We start from the raw sequence: 21,188 nt of genomic DNA on the forward strand, positions 1-21,188 counted from the left end.
CCCCCTTCATCAGAAATGGTTGAGTCCATGAAGAACGTGGCCGGTATGGACGTGGAGCTGACGGTGGAGGAGAGGAACCTGCTCTCCGTGGCATATAAGAACGTGATTGGAGCCAGGAGAGCGTCGTGGAGGATAATCAGTAGCCTTGAACAGAAGGAAGAAAATAAAGGTGGAGAAGACAAACTAAAGATGATCCGGGACTACAGGCAAATGGTGAGTCATGCCAGACACAATGACACCCTCACAGGAAACGGATGGTTGTGTCTTTGAGGAATTGTTTAAAGGGGAACTACACCTGATCATTTGCATGCCGATATTGTATCGATCAGGGTTTCCGTTAGAAAAAATTGTTGCCGGCCTCAGTGTCCGGTAGATTTCAATCTACCGGTCAAATGAGAGACATTCCGGTCAGAGTTTATTGAGCTTAAAAACAATTGATAGGCAAAAGAATGACAACAAAACAAAAGAATGACATCATCAAGGCATGTAGATTTATAATATTTTTACTTAAAACTAAGCTACTTTTGCGTATAAAGTCATTATATTCCAAATAAAATAAGTCCCGAGACTCGTGCTGCTGCCGACTTTAAATCAAATAGGTGTCTGTGGGCAGTCGCCCGACATTAATAAACAACAGTCTGTTATAATCACATTTTTATGAGCTAACGAATTCCGTTATATTGGACATTTGTATTAATTATATCAAGCGAAGAACTGAGAAATTTGGCAGAGAGAGACGGCAACATTATCGTGGGTCTGCGTGACGACTCTCTCTCTCTCCACCTCCCAATGACTTATTTGCGAGAGTATGGCGCTGCAGAGCAGCAGATTCATCTGTTATTGGCTCTTTTCTGGGAACCGCACAACAGCGCCCCCCACCCAACATTGAATTGAAAATGGCTGAATTGGAGTACTGCTGGAGTACTGCATTGTGCTGCTGTTGCTCCGGCTCTGCAGCTTCACAAAAGTTCGCACATCCAGCACTAAGCTCTCGCTGACAACGTCGTTGTCATTATTAGAAGCAACGATGAAACAAATCATGTAATGATTGTTTCGTTCATTGCATAGGCTATTTAATTTTAGCCTATTTTAATACAATTCAAATAATCAAATTGTGCTTAGACTCAGGGAATTATTTTCACCGGACATTAAGACCGGAGAGATTAAATATGTCGGACTTCAACAGATTTTGCCGGTCAAATACCGGTAATTACCGGCTAACGGAAACGCTGGTATCGATACTAGTGTTTTCACGATACCAAAATTCAGACTTTGATACCGATACCAGACTAAGTATCACAATACCGGTTCTAAAACGATACCACGGCAAAAGCCTAAAATATCAAGAAAAAGGTAATGAAATATAATATTAAATGACAGAATATGTAAAATGATGTATACAATAATATAATATTGGATGACAGAACATGGAAAATTATTTATACAATTATTTGTGAATAATATTAGATGACTGAACATTAAAAGAATTTATTAATGAAATAATAGAAAATACGGCATCAGGCTATGTTTTTGTTGTGGGAAGCTTTAACTTTCATTGGGGTTTGAAAAAAGGTAATAAATTGCAATATATCGCAATATCACAATACTATTGTATGGTGACAATATGGTACCGTTGGGCCTCTGGTGATTCCCACCCCTACAGTACATGTTGACACATTTACATGACCCAGCAGATAAAGAAATGAGCAGATTTTGATTGCCTTAGTGTAAAAAAAACAACAACTCTAGAATTTCATTAAGACTTTGAGAGACGTCTCGGGTACAGACTTCAGTACTCAAAACAATTCCCTAAATAGCCTAAATTAATTTAGTTGGCCTGTTTAGAGTGGCTGGAGATGGCCTACTTCAAGAACTCGTACATGTTATTCCTCTGGTCTAAGACGGTACAAAAATATTAGTGAACTCTACAAAAACTAGATTGCTAAAACTGACACTCGAGTATAAAGTCAGAGTTCAAAGGTACATTTTCTGTTTCAGAACTGAGAACACTAGTATAGAATAAAGCTCATTTGGATATTAAAAAGCTCTTAACGTGCAACGGCCCGGCCCCAGGCCTTCTTGAGGACGATTTGCCCACCGGCGCGACACGCCACTTTGGCGACCTCTAGCGGATCGGGTGTGCATATCTTTTAATACAATATATAGATTGAATTAAAGCCCTATTTGTTGCCTGTTGATCCGTTCAGCGGTTCTCGAGTTACATGCCAATATGTGAGGCGTGCGCCAAAGTACATGGCAGACTTTTTTCTTTTTTTATTCGAATACCACCCGTGACTCCCGAGGCTCTACCTCCGTCAATCATTTGGCTATCTCGAAAATTATTGGACAGGGTTGTAACCCACGTGGGAATGAGCGAATCAGGGATCTAGGTGAAAAGTCACGAGCGCAAACAGAAAGAGAAATTTCCACGGAATGCATTAGAGTCTGAGAAAATGGTTTTCTGCAGCCTTTTTCTTTTCTCACTTTTTACCAAAATCTTTCCTATATCACTCATTTCTCAACAGATTTTTATGAAATGTACGAGTGTTGTCAAAAATATCAAAAAATCGATACATATCGATTCTGAATATTTAAAACGGTTTCGATACTCATTTCCCTCACTATCGATACTTTCTGCAGTATCGATACCAGCTGGCTTGCTCGCAGTCTTCTACCGCAAGTTGTTGACGGACGCACGCTACTGCAGAGCACGCTTGCCCCTCCTCCCCCTCAGAGACCCGTCTTCAGTGTCTTCTTGTCAACAAAGCATTAAACATTAAACCATTAACTTTAGTTTAATACATGAGACGTCTACTGATGGCTCGTATCAACAGCTGATTCGTTGTTAGTAACGTTACAGCTATTGGCTAACGTTACCTAATCGTTCTTCCGTTAGCTTATGCTAGCTAGCTGGCCACCTTATAATTACTTCATGGAAACGAAGTAACGTTATGTCGAGTTCATACTACACTACACGTATGAACTCGACATAACGTTAACGTTACCCCGTTTCCACGAAGTGTTTAATTAGCAGCAATCTTGTTGAAAATTTAACGTTAATGCTCCGAGCATAGCTCCGCAAACCAAAAACCGGAAGCCGTCATGAAATTGTTGTAGTTATATTGTAGTCTTTTAGTCTTAACTAAAAGATTTTAACCAAATAGAAAGCAGCAGCACTATTGCATAACTGAGTCATGTTTGCTATGTATTTCTTTCTTTAGGGGAGTAGGACATTTGTTTCACAGTTTTAGCATGATGTTTTATAGATGGCTAGGTTAAACACAGGTTTTTGTTTTTAAGAGGGGGGGTTTGATTTGATTTAGATTAGATAATTTAGTTATTTTTAAATGTCTGATTTTAAAGAGAAACAAAGGGTTTTAAAAGTGTTATATTTATCTTCTCTTATAGTACCAGAGAGAAGCTGAGGAGAATCAACCAGCAACAAAAGCAAAATTTGTTAAATTTATTTTTTATTATACATTTAGCATTTTCATGGTATCGAAAATGGTATCGAATATCGATACTTTTCAAGGTATCGTATCGAAGTTAGAAATTCCAGTATCGTGACAACACTAAAATGTAAATTAAAAAATGATATATAGTTTACAATAATAATAAAAAATCATTATTTTTCATCTGTTATATAATTATTTATTTTTTTAATATAAATGTCTCCCTCTTCTCCTTCTCACTCTCTCTAACACACTGTCAGACTCACTGCAGCAGAGGAGACTGGAGAGGAGGCAGGGGGGAGGTGTCTTTCTCCAGCCTCCCCATGTATGTGGACTCCAAAACCAATACTAGCCAATCAGATTCGAGCTGACTAAAGCCCTGCCCACACCTTAAAACGGGCCTGTCAGCAGACTAAGTAGTCTGGCCTCCCCTCTGCACATTTGAAAATTTTATTAACCCGTGACTGCTCCCACGGGCCGAATATTGCCCCGATCCTCGCGAGATTAAATCCACGGGTACCTCTCGGCGTGCCGAAGCTTTTCCTAAATCACTTCCATCATCGAAAACTAGGGGAAAAGGTCGGCTCGCGACCCTGAAAATGCCGCGTGATTTTAAAAACGCTGTATTAAGTGAGCCTATTATGGGCTCCACGCAAGCTTTCTATCGTGGGAACATCTGGGCGTCCCGCAACTTTTACTCATTCACATGTAGCCCCGAAAATGCTTAGAAAAGGAAAGCCGAAAGCGTGGAATAAACTCGCCGAAACGGAAAAGTGTCCCACGGGCGCGCCGTGATTCCGATCCGCGTGAAAATATTCACGGCCATAGAGGAGACCGTGGGACACCTTTTGCAACCGAATATGTGTCTCGAATTTGCTCCGACGCGGCGCGCAAAATCGTGCAAGGAAAAATCTGACAAAAAATTAACCAATGCTCCAGCAGTATTAATGACCCTGATGTAAACAAGACAAACGTCTTTCTCTGGTCTGCATCCCCTTATAAAATTGTGTGTATTGAGCCGTACTGTATTGTACCCATTCTGCAATCTGTTATATATAAATAAAAATAAAGTTTGACTGGCCGCCGAGCCATACTGTAGTGTACATGGTGACTGCTTGACTTAAAAAAATAAAATAAAAAATTAACACTTTAAGTGCCGAAAACGTGTTTAGGCGTCCTTCCCCGCCATGCTCAAGTTGCAGAGGACGCCGTAACTCGTCTTTAATATCAATATTTCAAAAATCTGATCGGAATCATATTTTCCATCCACAGCCTTCACACACAGTTCTGAGCTCCTCTCAAACCTCTAGCGGTTCAAGAGCGCCATCTGGTGGCCTATCGGCAGAAGCGCCAAACAGGAAGTTATGTGGTTGAAGTGCTGATCGTCCATATTACTTCCGGGCACTCTCTATAGGTCCCGGGACTCGATCTCGACACAATACATAGCGATCCGTTGCCAATAACTCGATAAACAACATGATTTGGACGTATATACTATTATACAACCTGGAAATAGATCGCGTATTTCTACATCCCATAATAGGAATATTTCAGTTCCACGCTCATCGTCCAACGGCGCGAGGTAGATACGGTAAGATTCAGCGTTATTTTTGAACGTGTTCGATATAAACTGCTCTGATGATCATATCACCCACACTAGATGAATGATATAACGCTGCCCACGGAATTATAAACGATCCCCCGCCCATCCGGTCACCATCAGATGATACGTAGAAACTTCTAGCAGTACGTCCAATTGAAATTTTTGATCTCGCACAGATTCCTACCAAACTGTATTTCATCCAATATAATGCATTTGGGGCTATAAATCACGTTCTGGAGAAAGCTGCAGAAAGAGATGAAAACATACTTATACTTTAGACCATATTTTACTATGAATATGTGAATGAAAAAGTTTAACGTTGCTACACAATGAACAATACATATAGGACCTTGAATGGGCCCTAATAATGGCAATTTAGCAATATAATTTAAAAAGTTATAGCCCTGCAAAGAAGGGGAACTTTTCTGCTTAATTTTGAAAGTTGCCGTCGCTCATGTTTTTTCCCCGCTCTTATTTTCCAGACACAGTGGTAGTTGCCTCCTCGTCATAGTTATATAGCACCCTCTATCTGTTCATTGAAACATGCTTTGACAATACACCAATCTACTGACCGCTACAATGTAATAACATTGTAACATATCATTGTTTGATAGTAGATAGAGTAAATCCTTAACAGTTTGAGTGCCAGCCATTTAACATTGAAAACCCCGTTAAATGCCAGCACCCACTTCAATGATAGCGTTGTGAACGCATATTCTCTCTCTTAAATTATGGCTACGTTTATCAATGACTTGTTTGCAGTCAACATTGTCTAAACGGATTGTTTTTTTATCTGTTCATTTTCGTTTTACAGCATTTTGAAAAGCCATAGTTTTCAAGGAAAATATATAGATTCCGTGATAAACAGCATTTACTGGAATATTCTAGAATACACAAACGTAATTCTTTGGCCTATTTATGAATCGTTTTCAAATAAACGCTAGATTATCGATAGTATATGTGTACTTATGCACGCTATAGAGGCGGGCGGAAAAATCGATTCTCTCATTTCCTGATCAGGAATCACCGCGCACACACACACACATAGGGAAAAAGCTTATATCTCCGTGAAAACAGGTCTGATTATCCTAAGACTGGTAAAATAGATTCCTTACCTGAGAGATCAGATGTTATCCAAAAATATTATTCCAATTCCTGATCGCCATTCCAAATATCGATCACGCTTATTGATTACATTGTTGGTACTGTAAATACATAATCGTCGCTGTTCTGAGGGCCGGCGATCACTTGGTCTCTTCAGATGCCTTGACGGAAAAATAAAATGAGCAAACTAACCACTCCCCCTGCATCAGTCTGAACTAATGGGGTGCAGTTACACAGGGAGAGACGATAGTGGGCGGTATCTTCCCAATTGAGCTCAGAGAGACTCTGCAGCACTAACCCGAGGCTCGATTGATGAAATATGAATTCAAATCGCCAATAAAAAAGAAAACGGCAAACAGACGCTATATAGCGTTGGGGGTAGGCTTGGGCGGTATCCTTATTTTCAAACCGGCAAACCTTTATGTTATAATACCCCGGTGCACGGTATTTGACGGTATGACTTTCATTTTCATCAGCGGGGGGGGGGGGGGGGGGGGGGTGTTACGTGTTACCAAGTAAACAAATCATCGTCAGCTCTCAGAATGATAGTCCCGTCCCGCACCGGTAGAAGCCCGCACCGTTTTAGCGTTAGCATCTAGCCTATAGCCATGGCAGACTATTTGATTCCTTAAGGGCTAGAAATTGCCTGGGTTTTGGTCATATGCTCCCGAAATGCTCCCGTTGTTTGGCTACTTCTATGTGCAGTAAAAACTACTCGAATGCTTTATAACCTAGCCATTGATTTAGTTCAGGGTAATCCAAGATTAGCCGCAGAGCTAACGCTACTAACGTGAGCTAACGCTATTTATTCAAGCTCAGTAGCTCACAGAGAGAGATAAACAGCTGACAGCGGATAGTACAGGACGGTACAAATACAATAAAAAGGCGGGTGGGGGCTGTTGTGTAAACCTTGTACTCTTTAGTTCACATATAATAAGAGACTGATTGCTCCACAAGGACCACAACAACACTGCTCTCGTCACAACGCTTTACGGTATTTTCACAGCACTGTCGCAACATTACACCGTTGTGACCCACTCGCTCCACTAGAGCGGTCTCGCCCTCTGCTGGCGAGTGTGTGCACTACACTCAGTGTGTGCACTACACTCAACTCCGTTTCACTGTTATAGAAACTGAAGCGCATCTGTGATTTTGACGGTGACGGACGGTATTGAAAATCAATACCGTAGGTATTTCTAAATACCCTGGTATACCTTAATACCGTCATACCGCCCAAGCCTAGTTGGGGGCACTCAAAGGTCGGCATGAACTAACGACTTATAGCGTCCGTGGCATCCAATGTGTTAACTATCAATCAATTGATCTTCGATACATTTTTAACATCCCTAGTGGCTGCAATTAAAACATGTATGTGTCCTTTATTTACAGCAAGTGTCTGTCTGTTTGTTTGGTCTACAGGTTGAGAAAGAGCTGAAATCAATCTGTAACGACATTCTGGATGTATTGGACAAGCACCTCATTCCAGCCGCAAACACAGGAGAATCAAAGGTTTTCTACTACAAAATGTACGTCTGAGGCGACTGATACAATATCTTCTTTTAAAAAGCATGCATCAGCAATATTTACCCAGTGGCACAGCAAGGAACACGGGTAAACGTCGACATACCTTCTTAGTGCCTTAATGCTGTCCCTTGTATTACCATCTGCGATCCACTGGAAAGGAGGGGGGTCTGTACTCCTTCTGGTTTTGCATGGTCATTAAGGAGGAATGCCACTTTTTCTTTCTTAATTTGTTGCTATTTGCATATGTTGTTCCTGAGCCCCAGGGCAGTTCAGCCAGTTTTTGTGAACACACACCACACTCCCTCCTAGAGCCAGAGATCAGCAAGAGAACCCTCCGACCGCTGATGTAACGGGATGTTAGATCTGGGGCGGCTCCATAGACTAGGACTGGGGCTCTGACTTTATGAGGCCATTACATGTTTTCGTGAGCTCTTGCATCCAAATTTAATTCATATTCTAGCACCGCTAGAAGGTCTGAGCCAGAATGAGATTACATTCTAATTTATTGTCATTATACAGCACAAGTACAGTACAACGAAAATAAGTTTGGCATCCAACCAGAGTGCAAATGTAACAGTGCAATAGTAATATACAATGTACAGGAGACTAAACTGGGTATAACATATACAAATTAGTACCCACTGGGTGTAGTGCTAATCAGATGTATGTACAGAGTTGTAGTATTAATATGTACAATTAAAACCTCATTTGAGTGTACAAGCCTCAGGATTCTGAAGGGTTCACTCTGATTTCCAGCTTCAGGAGAGTGGTGCGTGTTCACAAATGCAGACATTTGTGAAACCTTAAAATGGGTGGCATTCCCTTTTTTAACATGAAGTCGGTACTTCAAGGAAAGAGAATATATATATGCACTTTTTCTATTTATTTTCTTTACTATATACTGTATATATATATATAAGTGTATATTTCTAATGCATATCCCTCACTCCTCAGTCACAGGGGGGTAAGGTAGCAGTAAGAGAACTAGCCTTCCTCTGTTAAAAGATGCCTGTGGTTCCTCTGTGTGCTCAGGAAGGGAGATTACCACAGGTACCTGGCGGAGTTTGCCACGGGCAACGACAGAAAGGAGGCGGCGGAGAACAGTTTGGTCGCCTACAAAGCCGCCAGCGACATCGCCATGATCGAACTCCCCTCGACGCACCCCATCCGCTTGGGGCTGGCACTAAACTTCTCTGTATTCTATTATGAAATCCTCAATTCGCCCGACCGCGCGTGCAGGTGAGTCTCCCGGTTAACTCTTTTATTTTTATTTATTCTTCTCTTTCAAGGGTATTGGTCTTTCAAGGGTATTGGTCTTTCAAGGGTATTGGTCTTTCAATGGTGTGGTCTTTCAAAGGTGTGGTCTTTCAGCGAACTTTAGGTTTTTTAATGTAATTATTATTCACATTATTCCTATGATCTACTTTTCTAATTCACTTTCTTACCAGCATTGTGACATAGTTTATTGATTTCTAGCGTTTTTGTCAAGTGAACACATTTAACCTCATATTTTCAGAAAATTCGCCTAGAAGTACATACCCAAATAAATGGAATATTGCTCCACTTCTACAAGGTCCATTTGCATGTTCTTGGTATCTAGGGACATCTATGGACCTCAGGGAATGTATTCCCAGGGTCAGAAATATTTACACTATGCTTAAGTAAATTGTAATGAACCAAAGGAGAATATCAATTCTTTATTTTCTATTATAATTTATCTTTTGAAGGTGAATAACCCCATGCTAACATTGACCAGACGTGAAAATTGCCACTGAACTCATTCAGCACCTTCTTGAGATCAAATGTACAACATTTTATTAAATTAAGCAAATTAATAAAGGGCAGATGATTTACTGGGCGTTTTGTAGATACAGTACTGCATTTTGCCATCCAATGCAATTTCAAATATGAATATAGAATATCAGGCCTATAAATGACCTTATTATGGCCAAGTCATACATCCAGGCACGTGCACACATAGAGGCCAAGGGGTGCCTGAGCACCTGCCTTTTTGAGCCTCATCAAAAAAGTGCCCTTTTTGAAAAAAAATTTAAATACTTTTTTTTTTCGTTAAGCATATGGACTGCCCTTCCAACTGAAATGTCAGGATAGAATCAAAATATTAGGTAAAGAGAGAGAGATACCCCATATTCCATTGCAGTTTGCACGGCCTCCTCAGCGTGCCTCCACGGACCTATATATTTTATGCATAGCGTAGGTGGTGATGATGATAGAAACCGCTGTTGAATGCTGGTATTTCACTCATTGAGGGACACGAAGAAGTCAAGTCCGATGGAATTTGGGAATCTCAAATACAATCGGGATTGGAATAAAAAATGCATTTATATTAAACAATACAGAATATACAGCACTTCTTGGGGTCTGTAGGGTAAGCACTTATTCCCTCCCCCCTGAACATTTATGGAGATGTATGGGCCTTTTAAGTCAGTGATAAAAGTGTCTTTCAAGGATAAGTGAGCTCCTGCACTGATTATTATAGTTCAATATTCAATATTTGATCACCATAACCCCCCAAAAAGCATAAAAAGGGGGCCCCCCGCCCCCGTGCGCTCGGTTAATATATACACACAAGTGTAGTGCCCTTTTCAGCCTTTGAGCACCTGCCCCTCTAAAGTCCTGTGCACGTCCCTGCATACATCTATGGATCGGGCCAAATCTCTTTCCAATGGCAGTGTTAAATCTGGATTTAGTACCACCAGGCGCACCAGGTGCCTGTTACAGGGCAGCAAAGACGTGAATGAAATCTACTTTTAAGTACAGTTACTTTTGTATAATGTCCATAGCTCCACCATTTTCACCAGATTGTGACGAATATTTTTTTAGAGGTTAACAGAAAGGTAAAGAAACAATATGTTGTATTTTATGGCAATTTCAGGTTTGTTCGACCCGTGAGATTTAATCATGAAAATAACGTCTATCTTTTTTAATCTTATCTTTGACAGCGGCTGGTGTGAGCTGGGTAGTGTAGTTTTATGAAATGTTTTCAAAAATGTCCTCGCGTCTAAATCATCCGGTTTCCGATGCAATGCGCTGAGATTTTTATAAACTCATATTTCGCTAATAACACTTAAAATCATTGGTAAACAAACGTAGTGCTGAAAATATACACATTGGGTCTCATTCAACAATACACTCTTATTATTTTTCTTATATTCTTGCTTACCTATCTGTTAAGAGAACAATAAGAAAAGCCACGCCACATTCATCAAGCCGTTCTTAACGTCGAAATCGGTTCTTACCCAGGTCGGTTGCATGATGAATCCCACTCATTCTTAAATTCAAATGCGCATTCGCGCTAAAACCATTTGCATACAGACACGCCCGCCATCTCCTTATGAGGCGTGTGTAAAACAGCCGAGTTTCGGCATCTGATCGCCGTCTAATCCATTCAACAGGAAGCGATTTGCGACTGATCTCAAAATGACACACACACGCATCTCACGACTCGCGACTCAGTGCATGTGTGTGTGTGTTAATCTGATGACAAATAAAGACATATACTTGTACTTATACATATACTGCATACTGTATAGTGCGAAATAAATCGTTCCAGCAAAGTAGGCTTTGTCAATACTGAACGACTTGACGACACTTGTCAAGAACCAATTGCGCAGTAGGTTGGGAAATACTGGATCTGTCACCTATCATCTCTCTCTGAAAGGTCCCTGTGGCAAAAACCCAGAATGCGCTCAGAACTTGTACGAGCAGAGGAGAGGAGAGGTTGTAAATATGTGTTCTATGCGTACGGCCTGGGCAGTCAGCATCTAACTGTTCTAACAGCAATATATAATCCATTTCAGAAGAAGAATGCACGCAATACGTTTTTTTTTTTTTTTTTATATTTCTTTTATTATTGCAAAACAAAAAATTATTAAAAGTTAGTACTCAACACACAATGCATAATGAAACTTTCAGTAAAGGTGGTTATAATATATGCAAGTACAGAAACAGGATAAAACAAAAATAGTCTAATAACATTTTAGCCGTATACAGTGTATATCCAGCGAAATTACAATTATATAAATGTTAGTATATAATATACCCCTAATACCTATTTTCTAAAACCCTACACACATATGCTCCAGCTCGAACCCCCCCCTCCCGGACCCCCTCTTGGATAGTACCTCCATTATCCCTCACTCCTAACCAGACACCACCATTATAAGCTAGCTTTTATTCTCTCCACCACTTCTAACCACATTGACATTTTGGATTCATTGAGCCCCAGAATTCTTGCTGTAGATATTTCTTGATATATCACATCAAGATATGTAAGAAACCACACTTTTCGGCACATTTTTTCCGGTTGAAACCAACGTGATGCGATCAGTTTTTTAGCTACTGTGATACCCGATAAAACCAATCTTTTTAGTTGTGGATTCACTGCAAACTCAAAAACATCATTCAATAGTAATACCGCGGGGTGTACAGGTATATTCCAAAATACGAGTGTTGATAATTGTTGGGACACATCTTTCCAGAATGCCTTAACTGGTGGGCAGTCCCAATACATGTGCATAAATGTTCCTTCGTCCCCATTTGTACATTGGGAGCATTTGGAGTCTTGTTTAAGCCCCATTTTGCACAGCCTTATAGGAGTCAAGTATGTCCTGTGAATATAGTTCAGATTGATTTGTTGATGATCCGGGTTCCTTGATGTAAGTCGGACATTTGCCCAGGCTCCTTGCCAATCAAAGGCAATAAGTTATAATAATTTATTATCGAAAAGTTCTGGGTTTATAAAGTCGTATTTGGGGGCAATTGACCAATGGTTTGCTTTCAACCCTTGCATGAACTCCTTCCTCTCTCACCTTTTTATATATATATTTTTTATTGTATCTACTAAAACTGTATTGTGTTGATCATTAGGAAAAGCGCTATATAAATCTGATGTATTATTATTAGGAATGGTAGGCTTTTTTTAAAGTTTCTCATCTGGGTAAGAGTGCTCTCAACCACTCTTAGAATTTGGTCTTGCCTGAGAGAAAAGCAACAATAAGAAAACATTGCTGAATCCCAGGTAAGAACCAAATAAGAGGAAATGCTAGTTAAGAACGAAATCTGTTCTTATATCGCTTCATGAATGAGGCCCATTGACTCCTGTTTTGATAGGGTTAGGGTCTTTACTCTTGCCTACATTTGAAAAATAAACGCAACATTAATATATATGGACTGTATTGATCTATTTATGACATGAAATAAATCTCAACCCAGTACCAGGCCGATCAGGCTTAAGCCTTATCATTTTATTATAAATAAGTCATACGTCACCAATGGACCAGTCATGGTCACCGCCTCCGGTGTGTGAAGAGTAAGTTGACCTATCTCAAACCCCACCCTCCCTTATTGATCATCCAATCGCAACTGTTGCTTCCCGAGGGATTCGGTGCATCGTATAATGTCCCATTCTGCCCGCAGGTTGGCGAAGGCGGCGTTTGACGAGGCCATCGCAGAACTGGACACGCTGAGCGAGGAAAGCTACAAAGACTCCACTCTTATCATGCAGCTGCTACGCGACAACCTGACACTATGGACCTCAGACATGCAGGGAGACGGTGAGAGTTGACCTCTTTCACAAGTGTGGAGGTGTTCTTCTGTACCTCGTGTTGTGTTGGAGCTGGTGACTGGCTGATTTGGAAGAGGCAGGCATCGTATTGCTCGGGTGTCTCCCCCCCCCCCCCCCCCCCCCCACAGGCTCTGGAACTCCCTCCCCAGGATATTCAGTCCCCCCCCCCCCCCCCAGGATATTCAAGGCTCAATAGTCAAAATTTTCCAAACTATTCTCGAGACCAGTCTCTTCTCCCGCTGTCTTTCTCCCGTCTAACCGTCTGTAGTGTGATAGTAAAGGGTTAACCTTCTGTAGTGTGATAGTAAAGGGTTAACCTGTAGTGTGGTAGTGAAAGGGTTAACCCTTTGCCTTGTGGCAGTGAAAGGGTTAACCATTTGGTAGTGTGGCAGTGAAAGGGTTAAGGGAACACATTATGTGAAACTGCACTTAAAGTCTTCTCCAGAGTCGGACAAGACGATACCAATTTCCTCTCTGTGCGTTCAGCAGAAGGCTAACCGGCTGCAAGCTAGACTGGCTTGGCACAAATGAATGGAAGCGGATACGGACCACTAGTCTAGCTTAAAGCTCCGGTAGGCGTCTATTCGAATACCAAACCACTCGTATTTCCGTGTTCCCGTTTTGCTCTCTGATTGGCCACGCACGTTTCTGGTCATGTGACATGTGCGCCAATCGTGGGACGGCAAGTTCTGCGCCTATTTCCGGGTCTAACAGCCTGCAAACTACCTAACGCCTAGTTTATCACTGGTTACGCTTAGGCGACTCTTTCGCAGTTGGTTAAGGTTAGAGTTTGGAATCAGCGCTGGTGTTCTATCGCCCTGCTCTAAGACAAACTCTAACCTTAACCAACTTCGAAAGAGCGCCTAAGCTTAACCGTCCAAAAACTTGCCGTCCCACGATTGGCGCACATGTCACATGACCAGAAACGTGCGTGGCCAATCAGAGCAAAAAAAGGGGAACGCGGAAATACGAGTGGTTTGGTATTCACTATTAGGCCTCCGGGAGAGGTGTTTTTGGCCAACAGCTAGGCTAGCTGGTCCGTATCGGCTTCCATTCATTTGTGCTAAGCTAGCTTGTAGTCGGTTTTCTACTGAACGCACAGAGATGAAATTGGTATCTTATCATCTTGTCTGACTCTGGAGAAGACATGTAGGCGTGTTCCTTTTAAGTGTAAAGTCACTTTCCGTTCTAGAAAAGCTATATAACTCACTATATAAATCAAATTCTTTGTTATTATTATTATTACTGGGTGTCCCGTCTTATTTGAAGACGAGGAGTTTCCCCAGAGATGTCCAACGAGATATCACCACAGGACCCAAAACCTCCAACAATGGACGGATAACAATATTGTCAGCAGTTGTCTCTCTCCTCCCTTCAGTGCAGTGGTACTGGCCTGAACTCGGACGACCCCTCTCCTCTGTCCATCCCTCCGTCCATCCCTCCTTCCTCATTAACTCCCTCCATCCGTCAAAGGCTTTCACTCCTCTAAACTCTGCATGTTCCTCCGTTGTAGATTCTTAAGGATGGCCCTTCCTCTATTCTTCCCCCTGTCTTGTCCATTTCTCTCTCTCTTATCTTATCTTATCACTTCCATCTCACCCGACTTCACCACCTACTGAACCTCCTCACAGTGCAGCTTCCTCTGCCTTGCCTCAAAGATTAGAGCCAACATTGAGATAATTGCTGTGTCACCTCACCTGCCTCCAGCTCTCTCTCTCTCTCTCCCCTCCTCTCTCTCCCCCCCACTCCGCTTGACCCAGAGCGGCTGTGAAGTATTTACGACGACGCATTTGGAGCAATGTGCTTTTTTTTTTAAGGGTATAATCTGTAATACTGTCAAACAGCGACCTCTAGGCAAAAGAGCCCCGCTCTGTCTTGCACGTAGTTTACCGCTTTGGTCTGACGTGTGGGTGAGTGGGTTGGAGTTTAGCAACTTATTACACTTTGAATTTCTTCAGACCTCTCTCTGTAGAGCCTGAGGTGTAGCAACCACTCCCCTATACGCCACTGGAATCCAATCCACACATCAGACGTGGATTGTTTCCTTAGAAACAACTATTCTTCCTGGGGTCCACACACAAGACTAAATCAAATATAACCCCTCATGTACATTCACATAGTTACAATTATCAATCAAAACTATTGAAATGAAATTAAAAATAATATATATATATATATATATATATATATATATATATATATATATATATATATCCCAAAACTATTCAATTCCGATTCACAAGGTCTCAAATCGATATCTGATTCAATGGTTCAAGGAACCCTCTAATATGTTGCATTGTTAAAAATATCAATGTTTACATGAATGTACTTTTTATTGGAACATTGGCTTTTGCATATGGGTGATATGTCTGGGTGATGTCTCAGTAAGTGGTTTCTTAGATTTGTTGGATTTCCATTTTCCACAATCATTATCTACTATTTCCACTAGCCCATGGAAATGCTAGAAATGGTCACGTGGGCTGGGAGAACAAATGGAAAATGCCTATCCCGAGGCCAAACTTAATTGCCGACCCCTGGTCTACACCCTTCCCAGACCGACAGTGGGGCAATGCATGCAACGACCAGGAAGGGAATTGGCATAACGGCTAAATTGGGGGATTTGTTCCCCTTTTTTAAGATCGATCTGGGATTTTATGAATTGATAATCGCTAATTCAAATGCAGATCAATTCAGAATCGGCATTTATTTTAACCCAGCCCTAATATATATATGAATAAAACAAAGAATATAGGAAGTTCTCTCACCAGAATAACTTTCTTTTTGAATAATTGCTGTTCTTAATTTATTTTTTAAAGTGATTTTACTTATAATCTGGGTTAAATACTGTGGTAGTATGTTCTAGTATGACAATGGTAAATAGCTGCATTTTTGTAGCGCTTTTATCCAAAGCGTTTTACAATTTGTTCACATTTGACCCATTCACTCACACATTCACACACCGATGGCGGAGGCAACCATGCAAGGTGCCAACCTGCTCATTGGGAGCAATTAGGGGTTAAGTGTAAGGACACTTCTACACGCTGCCCGGGAGGAGCGTGAATCGAACTGGGAACCTCCGGATTACCAGATGATGAAATGTTGTCATCTTTTGGTTGCTGTTTGACAGATTCTACCTTTATGCATTTTCTCTCTCTCTCTCTCTCTCTCTCTCTCTCTCGATCCCAGTGGATAGGATACTCTACCTTTTTAATTCTTAACCACACAGATGGCTGTGCCATCGCTATGGAAACCTGTATAGGTCCAAAAGTAAAATTTCTCCTTGACAAAATCGCACAGACTGAGGCAGTTTCACGTCAAGGTTAACCTACTCTTTGCCTGTAATGTGTGTGATGGGTTTGTAACATGATAGAAATTGGTTCCAGTCACAGGACACAACTGTAATGACATTAATGGTGGTTCCATTAGATAAAATGGTGTGCCAGTCAGGGTTTCCGTGAGATGAAATAATAATAACTGGACTTTGAAGAAGTCTTTATTCGGCATGCAGTGACACACACATGCGATGGGCGGCACACACACAGGAACACACACACGCATGCAATTTTTGTTGGGTAGCCGATGCGATTGAGTCTCTGCACTTGACCCATCCCGTCGTCCTCCCCCCCCCCCCCTCCAAGGGCAGCCAGGGGCAGATGGAAATGGTGTGCCAGTCAGGGTTTCCGTTGTCCGACAAATGGGTGAAATTCAGATAAAATATTATCCGTTTATTGAGCTTAAAAACTATTTAGTCATTTAGCTGACGCTTTTTATCCAAAGCGACTTACAAGTTAGCAGGAAGGGTATAACTCTGGCAGCTAAGGTAAGATTGTTCGTCAAACAATCTTATATTATCTAATAATTTTTTTAATATATAATATGATCTCACAGTGTCAGACTGGCTTAGTCATCAGAGTCATGCAAGCCATTTATTTAACTGGACTCAACAACACAGGCAACAGTATGAATGTTGGGGATCAAGCAGGCTACTTTGGTCTACTCTGGAATTATTATTTCACAGGACTTTATGACCGGAGACATTTAAATATAATAATACACTTTATTTGTATAGCACCTTTCATACAAAAACTGCAGCTCAAAGTGCTTCACAACAGAAAAAAGACAGGCATAAAATGAGCACATAAAGTGCAGACATAAAATCAGTTTTTCACATCTGGGATCTAACATCCCAACAGGCCACCTTGTTTATGGTTTGATTCAGTTTTAAATAGACAATAATAAAAAGAGTAAGATAAAATAGAAAGAGTAAAATAGTGCAGTGCAATAAAATAGTAGAATAGATCAAATCTTATTTTTTTTCACAGTGCAATAAAATCGTTCTGGATTACTGTTCGACAGTTCAAAGTCGTCTTTCCCTTCTCTGTTTGGTATCCACAGTTTAAAACTCGTCTTCCCTCCTGTTTTATACCCACTTTGACCCTTCGAACCTCCTACTCAGGGCAAAACTCCCCCTCAGGGTGTAGTTCCCTCTCTCAGGGTGCAGTTCTTGGCCTGGGTCCTACACAGTTTTAAAGCCTGACAGTCTCTTGTTTGATACCCACACCGTTTAATACCTGACAGTTTTGAACCTGTAATAAAAAGTACCGGTAATATGTCAGACTTCAACAGATTTTCCCGGTAAAAAAGATCCCGGATAACAGAAACCCTGGTGTATGTTGACTCACTGGAATGTCTCTGGCACACCTAATCGGAACGGAAACCCCAATTACTTTGACACGTGTTGGTTTTACACCTGTGTTTTTACGCTGCTTCTTTGAAAAGGGTAATAGACCTGGTCAAACCTGAAGGAGCAGATATTAAACGTTTACTCCTCCACAGATTTAAAGAACTCAATGTGATTAATGTTATGTTTGCTGTGAAGGTTCTTTATTTCATAACTGACTGGTCTGCTGGTCAGCAGCATGGTACACTACATGGTACTCCTTGCAGTTTGATAGACTTTTTGGAGTTACGTGCGTGCGGTGTTCTGTGTGAGCCAATCGGAGGCTTTGTTTGATTTTGGATGCTTGTGGTTGAACAAAATACATTTTTATATCTTGGAACAAACGTGCTTATTGGCTCACTGACACTGATTACCTAGGTATCAAAACTTGGTATAGCCAAAACTTGGCTAGCCATCAACACTGAAGAAGGAACATTACAGTTCCGAAACATGTTTGTTTCAGGCTGCGATTAAATCTACCAAAATCTGAGTGCTGGTCCAAGCGTATTGCTTTCTTTCTATCAAAACTTGGTATCAAATTTCGATACCACAGCATTTTTCGATACACTATAGTATTGAAGCAAAATTTTCGATATGGTATCGCATGTCGATACCCAGCCCTACTCCTGAGTGATCTAGTTCATCATAACTGCCCAGCCATTGAGAGTGTGTAAAGGATAAAAGTGAAGCTAAATTTGCTGCCATTGACTCCACATGTGTCTCTCTCTCTCCTCCCTTTCTCTCTCTCTCCAGGTGAGGAGCAGAACAAAGAAGCTCTGCAAGACGTGGAGGATGAAGCAGCCCAGTGAGACGTCTTCTTCGGCCAAAACAAGACTACTCCTCTTCTCCTTTTTTCTTTCTCTGCCCCGCTAGCCCCCTGTGTCCCAGTGAGAGCTCCCAACTCGGTTTTAACCCCGGCGCCTAGTCTCTTGTGTACACCCCCGCCCACTCTATTGACCTATCCCAAGCTCTGCCCTCTTTCCTCGATCCTCCTCTCACTTGTGATTGGCAGGATCAAGAAAAGCAGGGCATGGCTTGAGACTGGTCCATTCTCTTACCTGCCTCCGTCTTTCTCCTCCCCCAAGCCCCTCAGGGTCCCCCAGGGTTATCGCTGGCCCCCACCCTTGTTTTATATCACTGCAAATGAAACCAAGAGGAAGAAATTATGAAAAAAAAAAAAAAAGTTTGGAGCTGTCCCTGGGGCACCCCCCCTTTTTTTAACACTTCTGTTGCGAGCCTATACCAAAATAGGCTCATGTCGTTATTTTTATTTTTTGTTTGTTTTGGTTTTGGTTTTTCATGTTTGTTTACTTTTGTCGTATGAACTGTTGCCAAGTATTGTTGCCTGTGTTTGTCACAAAAATATTGATGGGGGCGGGGAAGTTGATTTAAAAAGAAGAGAAAAAAAAATGTTTTGCTGTTTTTAAAACCTTTTCTTTTCTTTTTTCGTGCGTTTAGGAACTACAGTAGTCTCCCATGCGTCCACTAGTTCTATTCCAAAGGACACTGGTCGCAAGTTGTAGGCATAGTCGTGATTTTTCTTTGAGGTTTAAAAGGGACGTGTAAAGCTTTTCAATAAGGAACTTAAGTGCCCTCTTTTTATTTCTCGCTGAGCCACTCTACCCCCTCGTCGGTTATGTCACTAGGTCTCCGTTTTGTAAAAAAAAAAACACCCTGTAAAAAGGAACGTTCCCTCCCTTGAGCATCACTCTGTGATCGCCGTTCAGGTCCACGTCCAGACCACCAAGTGTGTCGTGTGCCGAGAGTCAGCGTAGTGCGTTTCGCCGGCGTAAGAGGAGGGGAGGCTTGTCCTTGTAGTCGGGAGGTGAAGAGGGAAAAAGAACGCAAGGAGTGCTTCACGATCGTAACGCAAGGAGTGCTTTGTGATCGTAGCGCAAGGTTGCTTTCGGCACTGCGAGAACGTCGGGTGAATTTAGAGGCTGTACATCAGAAAACCTTGACTCTTTTTCGTGTTGTTCCTCTTCTCATCTTTCTTTCTTTCTCGCTCTCTTTCTCTCTCACTTTCTTTCTTTCTTTCTCTCGCTCTTCTTTTCTCTGCCCAGCCCTCCTGGTTGTCTTTCTTGGTTCAGTATGTGTAACGTGAATCTGATTTGTACTACTGGATCTTCTGACCGGAGCCACGAGCACCATCTCTGTATTCTTACTGAAATAAAAGAAAACACACACAGCATGAAATAACATGTAACATCAAACAATAAAAAAAATAAATAAATGAAAAAAAGAAAACTAAATTAACATGCATGAGATGCTGTCTTTTCATTGTGATCCCTGTGGGCTCGTTGGGTGTTATTCAGGCTCCTTGTGTGACAGCTAGGGGGCAGTGCAACACGGGAGCTGAACGGTGTTCCTCGTTGGTTGGTGGTAGTGCAAGGGAGCGCATCACACAATGTCCTCACACTCATCGCTTTCATTACATGGTTTTCTCTACGATGGATAAGGGGCACTTCACCAAAAAACACTGCTGCTTTTATTTTGCACATAATGATCTCACCCACATCCAAAAACTCGTTTTGCGCACATTAATTTAGTTTGACTGTAATTGAGAGTAAATTAGTTTGAATGTGTTAATTACGGCACCGTGGAGATGATGTAGAGATGAAAAAATAGCAATGCCTTGTCTTATAGGGACTGCTACCTATCATTTCATTGAGCTGTGATTAACAAGACACTGATTACATCTCCCAGATGACATCACTGTTGGTCATATTCAAACTAATTTACTCTCAATTGCAGTTAAACTAAATGAATGTTTACAAGCCAGTGTTATATTGGGTTTTGCTTACCTTAGGTCCAATTGACTCAAATAATGTTATCTATGCCCACTGGTCTTCAGCTTATTTCTGTGGGTATTACATAATTTAAAATTATTTTGTCTAGCGGTGGCTGGGTGGCGCAGCGGAGATTGCGCTTGTCACCGATGCAAGAGACTCCGGTCTCGAATCCGGGTGTCAGCATTGCCTCCGGCTTGGGCCGGCCGTCATACTGGCTCATTTGGCAGAGTCAGCAGGGTGGACGTCAATGGGTGGTAATTTGGACATTGTGGAGAGCGACTCCTACAGGTCGGTTGGGGGACGCCTGCACAGCAGAGACGGGAAGTGGCGGGGGTAGTGTGGCGTGATTTTCTTTTCCGTAGCCGCAGTTTGCGAAGACGCTCTCTGATTGGCTACCCCTCGTACA

General features: G+C 41.6%; 1 protein-coding gene across 1 annotated transcript in view; it reads left to right on the forward strand.

Moving 5' to 3' along the window:
- LOC311233894 (14-3-3 protein epsilon-like) overlaps positions 1-20,242 on the forward strand; it is a 36,096-nt gene extending 15,854 nt beyond the window's left edge. Inside the window, exons 2-6 of the mRNA XM_084320967.1 lie at positions 14-213; positions 7,579-7,685; positions 8,716-8,922; positions 13,123-13,259; positions 18,744-20,242. Coding sequence (XP_084177093.1) covers positions 14-213; positions 7,579-7,685; positions 8,716-8,922; positions 13,123-13,259; positions 18,744-18,799 — 707 coding nt within the window. The 3' untranslated portion in view covers positions 18,800-20,242. The remainder of the gene's footprint in view (positions 1-13; positions 214-7,578; positions 7,686-8,715; positions 8,923-13,122; positions 13,260-18,743) is intronic.
- The last annotated feature ends 946 nt before the right edge of the window (positions 20,243-21,188 follow it).

This window comes from Notolepis coatsorum, assembly GCF_963971535.1.
Source record: "Notolepis coatsorum genome assembly, chromosome: 8".
Lineage (NCBI taxonomy): Eukaryota > Metazoa > Chordata > Actinopteri > Aulopiformes > Paralepididae > Notolepis > Notolepis coatsorum.